Source organism: Mirounga leonina, unplaced genomic scaffold (assembly GCF_011800145.1).
Source record: "Mirounga leonina isolate KUSES-001 unplaced genomic scaffold, KU_Mleo_1.0 Mir_53, whole genome shotgun sequence".
Lineage (NCBI taxonomy): Eukaryota > Metazoa > Chordata > Mammalia > Carnivora > Phocidae > Mirounga > Mirounga leonina.
In genome coordinates, this window is record NW_023270807.1 from 44,117,502 (window position 1) to 44,130,857 (window position 13,356).

Sequence of the window (13,356 nt, forward strand, 5' to 3'; positions counted from 1 at the left end):
GGGACACAGGTCAAAAGGAAGGAGTAAGAGAAAAAAATGGGTTTATATACTCTTCTCTCCCCCATTCCTTCTTCTTGGTCATTGACAATCCAATCACTTCTATTCATGCCTTTTGATATCCAGGTTAGTAAATATCTTAAGGGCAAAGTCTCTCTTAATCATCATTTTATCCCCACTGCTCAGTCATTAAAGAGCAAAATAAGGACCCAGGAACTCTGTTTAATAAAGATTTGTTTAACAAATAAAAAGTACAGATGAGACAATATCTGTCTTTATGGAATTAACTGGTAAAGAAAACAATCATAAACATATCATTTCAAATACAATTTTTGGTGCATGCTTTAACATATGCTCTAACAAGGGGCACAAATGAGGGAATGTTCAGTTCTACTTGGGGATCCAGGTAAGGGTTTAAGGGAAGCAGCTGGATTCTGAAAGATAAATATGAATTTTCTATGTAAATAAAGGATATTCCAAGGACAGCATGTGCAAAGATCAAGGAGATAAAATAGCATGGTGGGTGTAATGTGCATATAAATCAACCACAAATCTTGTTAAAGTACAAATTGATTCAGTAGGTCTAGGATGGAACCAGAGATTCTTCACTTATACTAAGCTCCCAGGTAATACTGATGCTGTTCATGTAACAATCACAGTTTGAGTATCAAGGAGTAAAGGAATTTATCAATAATTCTGTTTGCCTGGACCATATGGTTGGAAAGAGATAAGATCAGGATACAAAGTAAAAGCCTAACCACATGATGGTAAATTGTTTGACTATTAGAACTACCTCAGCTCAATAAACCATTCTGGCCTTAACAAGCAGTTAACTTAGTGCTCAGGATCTTAACAAATTAGATCAGCACCATGAAACTATAATAACTAATGAAAAAATAAGGGATAGAAGTCTGAAATAAGTAAAATAAAGGAGAGAGAAAACAAAATAAGCATGTCCAATTTTTATGCCATTGTAGGTCTGAATTTATACATATATCAAATTGAAGAATTTTTACTTACAAAGTCATCTTCACCTTCAGCTAACCCATAGTTAGGCAACATAGCTCCTTCCATTGTGGTACTTTTAAATACTCCTTTAATTTTGCTACCTATTCTGCTGATTCCAAATGATTCTCCTCTTTTCTGTGTGCTCCTAAATATTAAACAAAAATGTATCAAGTACATAGCGAATTATCACAACAGTCTAGTTTATTCTAAACAATAAAAATAGCTGTGAAAAGGGTAATCTGAAGATAGAGCTAACATAACTTTTTGGAGTTCTTAGTCATAGACTGAGTCCCAACATCTCAGAAGACAAAAGTGACAAAACATTTGAAGTTTAAATTTGGGGGTATGAATAAATGGGACAGTATTTACTAATAAATGTTTGGAATTTACCTACTATTTAAAACATTAACTGAACTAAAATGTTTTAAAAGATGAGAGCCCCCTAGTGGTACACAGTTCTTACTGCCATACATATTTTGAAATTAAAAATGTGGTAACAACATTCAAAACAATGTATCCATTTAGAACTGCACTGCTAAAATAACAGTGTAACAGAAAAAAATATAAAACTACGACCTTCTCAGTCCTTCATTTTTAGACAGACCTAAACAAAAACTTCTGTCCTCTGTGACTGAAAATTTTTAAGCAAATTTCAACTTTATAATCATATACTCAAGAGGAATGAAGTATAAAATGCATCTTACTTAACTTCGAAGTAACAAAAAAAAAAGATAAAATGCCAAAGGGAATGGTTAGCAATAAACATAAGTACAAAAGCAAATGTAGCCTAAGGAAGCAGCCTGCTCTGACATACATATTAAATATTGGTTTTATAATTTTTTTCAAAAGTAAATTTCTAAAAGCAGAAAGAGCTGGAAAGCAACAACAAAAAATAATCCAAAAAGCAGCAAAAATTTCCTCCACTACAGCCTACTGTCCCATGTTTCAACAAAGAAAAGCAGACCTTTTACCCAATTTAAAACTCATGCTCACTATGTAATGCTGCCCATACAACAGATACCCTTAAATAAATGACTATTTTAAAATCCAAAAAAGTTTGCTATGGATGCTTAACTTAATGGACAGCTATTATTCCCACAAGCAAAATTTATTTACTGAAATAACACAACAATTACAGAAATAAAAATAAATTGATCAAGTTTCAAATATACCTGGTACATTAATGACGTGCATTTTATACAAGTCTAAGGAGCAAATCAGACTTATTTTAAAACTGGAAAAACTCTAATAAACAGTTAGTAGTAAAAAGGGTACTTAAATCAGAAGATTATTTTATTTAAACAAGCATTCAATCTGGTTTTTTTAAAATCCAGAACTGTAAACACAATTCTTTCTGATAGAGTGTTTCCAAAACCAATTATGAAAATGTTAACAAAATATTACTAAAATCTCTAGGATTTAGATAGATTATACAAAATTGGACTTTTTGAAATCTGACATTTTTTTAAATATCTCACTTCTGATTATCCCCAGAAATACACAAATACTGTACTTCTTGCTTTAAAAAAAAAAAAGTTCTTTAAACACAGGTAATTCTAAAAGTAATTTAGCAAAACCAGTAACAAAAAAATCAATCAATCAATCAATAGCTTTGAACAGATGGATACTAGCTTTTTATTTTATTTTAAACTGACATTTTTATTTTATGACATATATCATGCTATTTCAAAAAGGAGATATCCAGAGGGGCCTGGTTGGCTCAGCTGGTAGAGCCTGAGACTCTTGACCTCAGGGTTGTGAGTTCAATCTCCACACTGGGCATGGAGTCTACCTCAAATAGATAAAATCTTAAAAAAAATAAAGAAAGAAAGAAAACAAAAAGGAGATATCTAGAATCAAATTAGAGGTTAAATTTAAAAGGATATCCCAGGGACACCTGGTGGCTCAGTGAGTTAAGCCTCCACCTTTGGCTCAGGTCATGATCCCAGGGTCCTGGGATAGAGTCCCACATCGGGCTCCTTGCTTGGCAGGGAGCCTGTCCCTTTCCCTGCTTCCGCTCTTTCTTTCTCTTACCCTCTTCTCAAATAAATAAATAAAATCTTAAAAAAAAAAAAAAGATATCCCAAAAATACAGTAAGATGAAAACAGAGAGGGAGGCAAACCATAAGAGACTCTTAACTAAAGGAAACAAACTGAGGGTTGCCAGAGGGGAGGTGGGGGGGGGAATGGGGTAATTGGGTGATGGGCAGAAAGGAGGGCACATGATGAGCACTGGGTGTTATACACAACTGATGAATCACTAAATTCTACCCCTAAAACTAATAATACAGTATATGTTAACTAAATTGAATTTAAATAAAATATTTTTTAAAAATAAATAAATAAAAGGATATCCCAAATAGTTGATATAAAGGCAGTAGTAATAGCAGTGTTTCCTTTTTCCCTTTTTGTTGTACTTAGGTTGTTTTGGACATATTTTCTGAACTTAAAAAGATAATTTATATAGAAAAAAATCACATGCTGTCTCAAGACTTACCGGAAATCATCCAAACTTAGGCTACCTCTGCAGTAACAGATAAGTGAAATTATATAAGGAAAGGAGAGAGAGAAAGCCCAGATATTAAACAAGTTTCACTTTAGAAAACAAAACAAAATTTAAAAGCTTTAAAGGTTACACAACTGGATAGCATTTATCTCTGCAAAGGGAAAGAATTTGTATAACATAATAAAGGAAAGAGAAAGCACCATGGCTGTGGGGGGGGGGGGGAATTGGGGGTATGAATTCTAGACCATTAAAAAAAAGTTCTTAAACTACTGTCAGGAAATAACTGTATTTTTTGCCCTCATTTAGGCACACCATTTGTTTGATATGGTGGAAAGTATGCAGAGACTAAGCCACCAAAAACTTGGCAAAGAAAACAAACCCAGTGTTTTCCAACATGAAATTCAAGTCTGTATTAAATATAATTATATATGCTTCACACATTTTGAAATATATGTTTTAAGCTAAGAAACAAAGTGAACAAAAGAAAGTCCCTAAATATATTTTTTAAGTTATCCTTCGAGTATGGAAGAAACAGAACAACAGGTTAACATTAATATGCATTAAAATTTTTACTTTTAAAATACAATTAAACAGAATATAGACATAAAATATATGAATAAATATTTTACATATTTTAAGTCACTTAGCAAATTAGCAATGCTACTCTAAATTTTCAATGAAAGAATGTTAAGTAAGTCTTTTACTTATTTTATATAGGTAAATGAGTAAGTATCACAGAAGCAGAGTCCTGACAAGACTGATAGTTAATATTAAAGTCAGGTCAATATAAAGAAAAACATACTTTTAAAGACCATAATCAGTACACACAATGTAAAGAGTCCATATTTTCTTCCTGTTTATCTTATATTTTAAAGAGAGCAAAATTAGTGTAGTATGTTGAAAGACAACCAGGTGTTCTCAAAGTGGCAAAGAAAGATTTCCAGCTCTGAAGTTATGACCCTGACTTAGTTCCTCGGCAGGCTTATAAGATCAAAGAACCACTTTCCCCTAAATGGTCCTATACAGGAGAGTGATTAAGCTTAATATTCTACTATGGCACTCCAAAATCCTGTCTATAAACAGAAATAAATTCCACCTGCTTCTCAAATGATGCTGGAAAATTTGATAAAAGTCTTAAAAAACTATTCAAATAAAAGAAGAGGTATTTAGATTGGATAAAGTATGCTATTTTAAATAACAAGGATAGAATTTTTGTTTAAGTCAGTGTTTCATGACTGTAATATATAAATTCAACAATCAAAAAATTCAAATCTGTTTCTACATCCCTTGGTTAATGTCAAAAAATATAATATATCTTCCTCATGGCTAAGGTTTTCACATTTTTCCTTGTTCTATCTAAAAACACTCCAGTTTCTGACCTACTTGTGTCTTTGTACCACATCTCCAACTTACTTATATATCAGATTCTTGCTCAAACTGGAAGGTGTTGAGAGCAGTGTGAATATCTATTCTGTGGACTGACAGATTTGATATCTGTGTCAATTTTGTACGTACAACAATATAAGGGCAAATCAAGACATTACTTATCCAGTTTATAAATGGATAAAGCTCTCTTTTCTGTTACTTCTCTGAGTTACATAACTATGCACATATCTTTCCAGAAAGGGAAAAGGGAAAGGGAGAAAAACCTCTCCACATTTGTAACCAGTAAGTACTCTAATAAAAAGTATTCTCCAGGGGGAAAAAAAGCTGTCTAAAATTGAGTTATCTATAGATTTCATTTATGCATGTAGTCCATAAGATCCAATAAAGCAGGTGATCAAGCACTAATATGTATTAATTATGATATTAGGAAGGCAATGGTGTGTATCTTGTTAAGTTTTTCTAAAAGAATTTCAGGCATTTTCAGGTTACTGTATACAGTACAACTCTATAATAACTTAATAAAATGTCTACTTATGTAGCAATGGCACCACATAATCAAAAAAGAACAGACACAAGAATAATTAGCAACAGCAAGTACAAAAACAAACCATACTGATGACTTACCATACCTACCTGTTCAATTTTGAATTGCGTGTTGGTGATTCTGCACCTCTTAAAAGTTGCCTGAAATACTTTAAAAAAATTATGATTAATCTATTTTATATTAAAACATGCTATTTTACCATACTACTTTCCACTTCAAAGAAAACAAAATTTAAATTAAGTGAAAACAACCATAGGCAAATAGAGTAAGGATTATAATACTGCAAATGGAGATATTCAGGTGATTTGATTTCCACATGTCTGTAAATAATGTATGTAAAAGTAGAATGGAGTTTCTGCAACACCACAGTATTATAAAGCCACTCAGGCATATGGCAAATCAGGTAGACCAATTTGGTCACAATCTACCTAATCAGATATATACAAATATGGTTTTGGTATTGAGAATTTTTACAGTAAACTTCTAATCTCCGTTAATTTCTGTAGTGAAAGAGTATTCACTTTTTAAATTAATCATATTTTATTTCTCTGTTTATTTTGTTATTTGAATCACTCATCTATTGATATCAAAGCCACTATGAAATTTTGAAGAAAAATCCTTAAACAAGATTAGTATTTTGACTTACCTCATCACTGTGGCAGAACATAGGAGTAAACACATTCTCCAAGAGAGACAGTACATGTTCGTATGCTTCAAAAAGACATCTCATAGTTTGAAGTTTAACAACATCTATATATGGGCCTTCAGCAACTATTAAAAAAAAATTACATTGTAGAAATTATTTATGAATACCATAAATACATTATATTTTAGTTTAAAATAACAGTGAGAGAGCATACAAACAGTCCTAAAACTTTGTTTCGCAGAAAAGCCACTTGTAAGGTATAAAAATCAAACCAGGATGAGGAATCAGAACCACCAAGCTACAATTCTGGCAAGTATTAATTAGGTGAATTGTGAGTCAATTTCTTCATCAAAGCTTTCATCTTTTTAGTTAAATAGGAAAATGGCTACCTGTGCACCTCACAGAGCTGTTGTAATAATAAACACTGAATACAGAAGAAAATTCTGAAAACGTTAAAATTTGTAAAAGGGCTATATTCTCATCAACATCTTTGACTTACTTTTTTGAATCTCTTCTACAATAAAGGGATCAAATCGAATTTTGTCTATACTTTCATCCAAACAATATGTTTTATAAATCTTCTGCAATTCTTCATGAAGAGAAAGCATTTCATCATTTGATAACTCTGGTCGTAAAATTCTATCATTGAATTCCTCTAGCAAATTAGGAAAACGAAAAAATGAATTATTTCAATATAAAATAATACAATATATAATATACTCTTCCCAGTCGTATTGTAATCAATATTAAAAGCAACAATGACAATCTATTCATCATTTTAAGCTTTCTAAAAAAATTTAATTGGAAATAAAATTTACCCAGATGAATGAGAAACTCAGTTAACCAAATATTTTATATGATAATAAAAAATATGTAAATACTTGCACAGCAATACGAATTTCTAACATTTAGAATAGTATATTTAAAGAACGTATTCGATTAATTGTTTATACCAAGGGGCTTTAATATTTTGAAATCCAATTCACTAAATAACAGTGAAACCTAAGGTTTTTTAAGTTCCAGTCAATGTTTTTATTTTTATTTTTTTAAGATTTTATTTATTTATTTGACAGAGACAGAGACAGCAAGAGCAGGAACACAAGCAGGCAGAGTGGGAGAGGGAGAAGGCTTCCCGCCAAGTAGGGAGCCCGATGTGGGGCTTGATCCCAGGACTCTGGGATCATGACCTGAGCCGAAGGCAGACGCTTAACAAATGAGCCACCCAGGCGCCCCACAGTCAATGTTTTTAAACAATATTTCCTTCTATCATGGAGACTATAGACTACTAATGGAGCTGGGTGTGAAAACAAATTAATCTTTTTTTCTAAAATCACAGATGACAGCAGAACAGACAAAATATTAACTGCCTTTCCTTACTACAAGAGGTATTAACATGGAGTTCACCCCCTAATTTTTAATTATCCAACTGAAACATAAAGAGGAAATGAAATAGTTTTTAAAAAAGGAACAGAACATATATGATCTTGGGATAATAGCCAATTCATATAATTGGAGCCTTGAAGGGAAAGGAGGAAAAAAAACGAGGCAAAATATCTAAAGAGATAACAGACACGAATTTTCTTTCTTTCTTAGATTTTTAGAGAAGGAGGGAGAGTGTGAGTGGTGGGGGTGTGGGGGAGGATAGGGTGAGAAAAGAGAAAGAATCCCAAACAGGCTCCATGCTCAGAGTGGAACCCAACACAGGGCTCAATCTCACGACCGAGAGATCTTGACCTGAGCCAAAACCAAGAGTCAGACACTTAACCACCTGAGCCACCCAGGTGCCCCAACAGCCAAGAATTTTCAAAAGTGATGAAAGACACCAACCTACATATTCAAGAATCTCAGTAAAATCTAAGCAGAACATATAAAAAGAAAACTACACAGTATAGTCAAATTTCTGAGAACCAAAAATTAAGAGAAAACTATAAAACCAGCCAGGGAGAAAGGGGATATTATAAAAAGAGGTGCATACATAAGAATGGCAGGTAATTTCTCCTTAGGAGGAATAGTTATTGGGGCATCTGGGTGGCCCAGTCGGTTAAGTGTCCAAATCTTGATTTCTGCTCAGGTCATTATTTCAGGGTGTTAAAAGAAAAACCTATCAATCTGAAATTCCATATTTGGTAAAAATAGCCTTCAAAATGAAGACAAAATAAACATCTTTTCAAAAAGACAAAAACTGATAGTCCAAGATGGCAGAGGAGTAGGAGACCTAAGTTTCATCTCCTCCCAGGAATTCAGCTAGATCCCTATCAAATCATTCTGAACACGTGCAAACTCAACCTGAGATGTAAGAAAAGAATAACTGCAACTCTACATAAAGAAAGACAACCACTTTCTGTAAGAATGACAAGACAGAAAAACTCACCTCAAGAAAGAGAACAAGAGGCAGTACTAACTGCCAGGGACCTAATCAGTATGGATATAAGTAAGATGTTGGAACTAGAGTTCAGAATAATGATTAAAAAGATAATAGCTGGGCTTGAAAAAAAATAATGGAAGACACAAGAGAATCCCTTTCTGGAGAAATAAAAGAACTAAAATCTAATCAGGTAGAAATCAAAAAGGCTATTTATGAGATATAATAAAAAATGGAGGCTCTAACTGCTAGGATAAATGAGGAAGCAGAGAGAGTTAGTGATATAAAAGACCAAAGATGGAGAATAAAGAAGCTGAGAAAAAGGGATAAACAATTACTACATCATGAGCAGAGAACTCGAGAGATAAGTGATGTCATAAAGCGAAACAATATTAGAATAATTGTGACCCCAGAGGAAGAGGAAAGAGAGAGAGGGGGGCAGAAGGTATTTGGAGCAAATTATAGCAGAGAACTTCCCTAATCTGGGAAAAGAAACAGGCATTCAAGTCCAGGAGACACAGAGAACCCTCCTCAAAATCAATAAAAATAGGTCACACTTCAACATAGAATAGTGAAGCTTGCAAATCTCAGAGATGAAGAGAAAATCCTGGAAGCAGCTCAGGGGGAAAAGAGGTCTGTAACCTATAGGTGTAGAAACATTAGACTGGCAACAGACCTATCCACAGAGACCAACAGACCAGAGAGGACTGGTATGACATATTCAGGTTGCTAAATGAGAAAAATATGCAGCCAAGAATACCTTATCCAGCAAGGGTGTCATTCAAACTAAAAGGAGAGATAAAAAGCTTCCAGGACAAATAGAAATTAAAAGAACTCGTGATCACTAAACCAGCCCTATAAGAAATAGTAAAGGGGATCCTTTAAGTGAAGAGAGAGCCCAAAAGTAACATAGACCAAAAAGGAACAGAGATAATATACAGAAAGTGACTTTATAGGTAATACAATGGCACTAAATTCATATCTTTCAATAGTTACTCTGACTGTATATGGGCTCAATGCTCCAATCAAAAGACACAGGGTATCAGACTGGATAAAAAAGCAAGACCCATCAAAATGCCGTCTCCAAGAGACTCATTTTAGACCCACAGATACCTCCAGATTGAAGGTGAAGGGGTGGAAAACCATTTATCATGGTAATGGACATCAAAAGAAAGCTAGGGTAGCAATCCTTATATCAGACAAACTTGATTTTAAACCAAAGACTTTAATAAAAGATGATGAAGGACACTATTATCATAATTAAAGGGTCTATCCAACAAGAATATCTAACAATTGTAAATATTTATACCCCTAACATGGGGCATAAATTATATAAAGCCACTAGTAACAAAATTAGCACATTCATAATAATACAATAAGTAGGGGACTTTAACATCCCCCTCACTGCAATGGACAGATCATCTAAGCAGATCAACAAGAAAACAAGGGCTTTAAAGGACACACTGGACCAAATGGAGTTCACAGATACATTCAGAACATTCTATCATAAAGCAACAGAATACACATTCTTCTCGAGTGCGCATGGAACATTCTCCAGAATAGATCACATACTGGGTCACAAATCAAGTCTCAACTGGTACCAAAAGACTGGGATCATTCCCTGCATATTTTCAGACCACAACGCTTTGAAACTTGAACTCAAGTTTCAAAGAGACTAAAGAGCATCCTACTAAAGAATGAATGGGTCGGGGCAACTGGGTGGCTCAGACAGTTAAGTGTCTGCCTTTGGCTGGGGTCGTGATCCTGGGATCAAGCCCCACATCGGGTTCCCTGCTGAACAGGGAGCCTGCTTCTCCCTCTCCCTCTGCCTGCTGCTCTCCCTGCTTGTACTCTGTCAAAATAAATAAAATCTTAAAAAAAAAAAAAATGAACTGGTCAATCAGAAAATTAAAGAAGAATTTTAAAAATTCATGGAGGGACAACTGTGTGGCTCAGTCAGATAAGCGTCTGCTTTCAGCTCAGGTCATGATACCAGGGTCCTGGGATTGAGCCCCGTGTTGGGCTTCCCTGCTCAGCAGGGAGCCTGTTTTTCCCTCTCCCTCTGCCCCTCCCCCTGCTTGTGCACGCACATGCTCTCTCCCCCAAATAAATAAAATCTTTAAAAAAAATTCACTGAAACAAATGAAAATGACAAACAACTGGTCAAAACCTTTGGGATTCAGCAAAGGCGGTCCTAAGAGGGAAGTACATAGCAATACAAGCCTTTCTCAAGAAACAAGAAAGGTCTCAAATACACAACCTAACCTTACACCTAAAGGAGCTGGAGAAAGAACAGCAAATAAAGCCTAAACCCAGCAGAAGAGAATTAATAAAGATGAGAGCAGAAATCAATGAAATAGAAACCACAACAATAGTAGAACAGATCAACAAAACTAGGAGCTAGTTCATTGAAAGAATTAATAAGAATGACAAATCCCTGGCCAGACTTACCAAAAAGAAAACAGAAAGGACCCAAATAAATAAATTCATGAATGAAAGAGGAGAGATCACAACCAACACCAAAGAAATACAAACAATTATAAGAACATATTATGAACAACGATATGCCAACGAATTAGGCAATCAGGAAGAAATAGATGCATTCCTAGAGACATATAAACTACCAAAACTGAAACAGGAAGAAACAGAAAACATGAACAGACTCATAACCAGCAAGGAAATTGAAGCAATAATCAAAAATCTCTCAACAAACAGGAGTCCAGGGCCAGATGGCTTTCCAGGAGAATTCTACCAAAAATTTAAAGAAGAATTAATACCTATTTTTCTGAAGCTGTTCCTAAAAATAGAAATGGAAGGAAAACTTCCAAACTCTATAAGGCCAGCATTACCTTAATCCCAAAACCAAAGACCCCACAGAAAAGGAGAATTACAGACAAATATCCTGATGAATATGGATGCAATAATTCCTGCCAAGATAATAGCCAATAGAATCCAACAGTAGAATAAAAGGATTATTCACCATGACTAAGTGGGATTTATTCCTGGGCTGCAAGGTTGGTTCAACATCCACAAGTCAATCAACGTGATACGCTACTTTAATAAAAGAAAGGACAAGAACCACATGATCTTCTCAACAGATGCAGAAAAAGCATTTGACAAAGTACAGCATCCTTTCTTGATTAAAACTCTTCATAGTGTAGGGATAGAGGGAACATACCTCAATATCATAAAAACCATCGACCAAAAGCCCACAGCAAATATCATTCTCAATGGGGAAAAACTGAGAGCTTTTCCCTTAAGGTCAGGAACACAGCAGGGATGTCCACTCTCATGACTGCTATTCAACATAGTACTAGAGGTCCTAGCCTCAGCAATCAGACAACAAAAAGAAAAGGAATCCAGATCAGCAAAGAAGTCAAACTCTCACTCTTAGCAGATGACATGATACTCTATGTGGAAAACTCAAAAGACTCCACCCCAAAATTGCTAGAACTCATACAGGAATTCAGTAAAGTGGCAGGATATAAAATCAATGCACAGAGGGGCGGCTGGGTGGCTCAGTCGTTAAATGTCTTGCCTTCAACTCAGGTCATGATCCCAGGGTCCTGGGATCGAGCCCCACATCAGGCTCCCTGCTCTGCAGGAAGCCTGTTTTCCCTCTCCCACTCCCCCTGTTTGTGTCCCCTCTCTTGCTGTGTCTCTCTGTCAAAAAATAAATAAAATCTTAAAAAAAAAAAAAAACAATGCACAGAAATCAGCTGCATTTCTATACACTAACAATGAAACAGAAAAAAGAGAAATTAAGGAGTAGATCCCATCTACAATTGCACCCAAAACCATAAGATACCTAGGGATAAACCTAACCAAAGAGGTAAAGGATCTATACTCTAAAAACTACAGAACACTTATGAAAGTAACTGAGGAAGACATAAAATGGAAAAACATTCCATGCTCATGGATTGGAAGAATATTGTGAAAATGTCTATGCTACCTAGAGCAATCTACACATTTATGCAATCCTTATCAAAATACCATCAACTTTTTTCAAAGAAATGGAACAAATAATCCTAAGATTTGCATGGAACCAGAAAAGACCCCAAATAGCCAAAGGAATATTGAAAAAAGAAAACCAAAGCCAGTGGCATCACAATCCCGGACTTCAAGCTCTATTACAAAGCTGTAATCATCAAGACAATATGGTACTGGCATAAAAACAGATACACAGATCAATGGAACAGAATAGAGAACCCAGAAATGGACCCTAAACTCTATGGTCAACTAATCTTTGACAAAGCAGGAAAGAATGTCCAATGGAAAAAAGACAGTCTCTTCAACAAATGGTGTTGGGAAAACTGGACAGCACATGCAGAAGAATGAAACTGGACCATTTCCTTAAACCACACACAAAAATAGACTCAAAATGAACGATGAAAGCCCTAAATGTGAGACGTGAATTCACCAAAATTCTAGAAGAGAATACAGGCAGCAACCTCTGTGAGCTCGGCCACAGCAACTTCTTGCTAGACACGTCTCCAAAGGCAAGGGAAATAAAAGCAGAAATGAACTATTGGGACTTTATCAAGATAAAAAGCTTCTGTACAGCAAAGGAAATAGTTGACAAAACCAAAAGACAACTGACACAATGAGAGTAGATATTTGCAAATGTCTTACCAGATAAAGGGCTAGTATCTTAAATCTATAAAGAACATATCAAACTCAATATCCAAAGAACAAATAATCCAATCAAGAAATGGGCAGAAGACATGAAAGACATTTTTCCAATGAAGACATACAAATGTTGCCAACAGACAACATGAAAAAGTGCTCAATATCACTTAGTATCAGGGAAATACAAATCAAAACCACAATGAGATACCACCTCACATCAGTCAGAATGGCGAAAATTAAAAGTCAGGAAATGACAGATGATGGGGAGGATGCCAAGA

General features: G+C 34.8%; 1 protein-coding gene across 8 annotated transcripts in view; it reads right to left on the reverse strand.

Moving 5' to 3' along the window:
* Positions 1-13,356, reverse strand: part of SNX14 (sorting nexin 14) — a 92,870-nt gene that overhangs the window by 25,273 nt on the left and 54,241 nt on the right. For 6 of the 8 annotated variants that reach the window (XM_034991268.1, XM_034991269.1, XM_034991274.1 and 3 more), the window contains exons 13-17: positions 6,587-6,742; positions 6,088-6,212; positions 5,531-5,589; positions 3,503-3,529; positions 1,018-1,150 (exon numbers count right to left, since the gene is read on the reverse strand). In XM_034991268.1, coding sequence (XP_034847159.1) covers positions 1,018-1,150; positions 3,503-3,529; positions 5,531-5,589; positions 6,088-6,212; positions 6,587-6,742 — 500 coding nt within the window. The remainder of the gene's footprint in view (positions 1-1,017; positions 1,151-3,502; positions 3,530-5,530; positions 5,590-6,087; positions 6,213-6,586; positions 6,743-13,356) is intronic. The other 2 variants (XM_034991271.1, XM_034991270.1) reach the window with 1 other exon arrangement.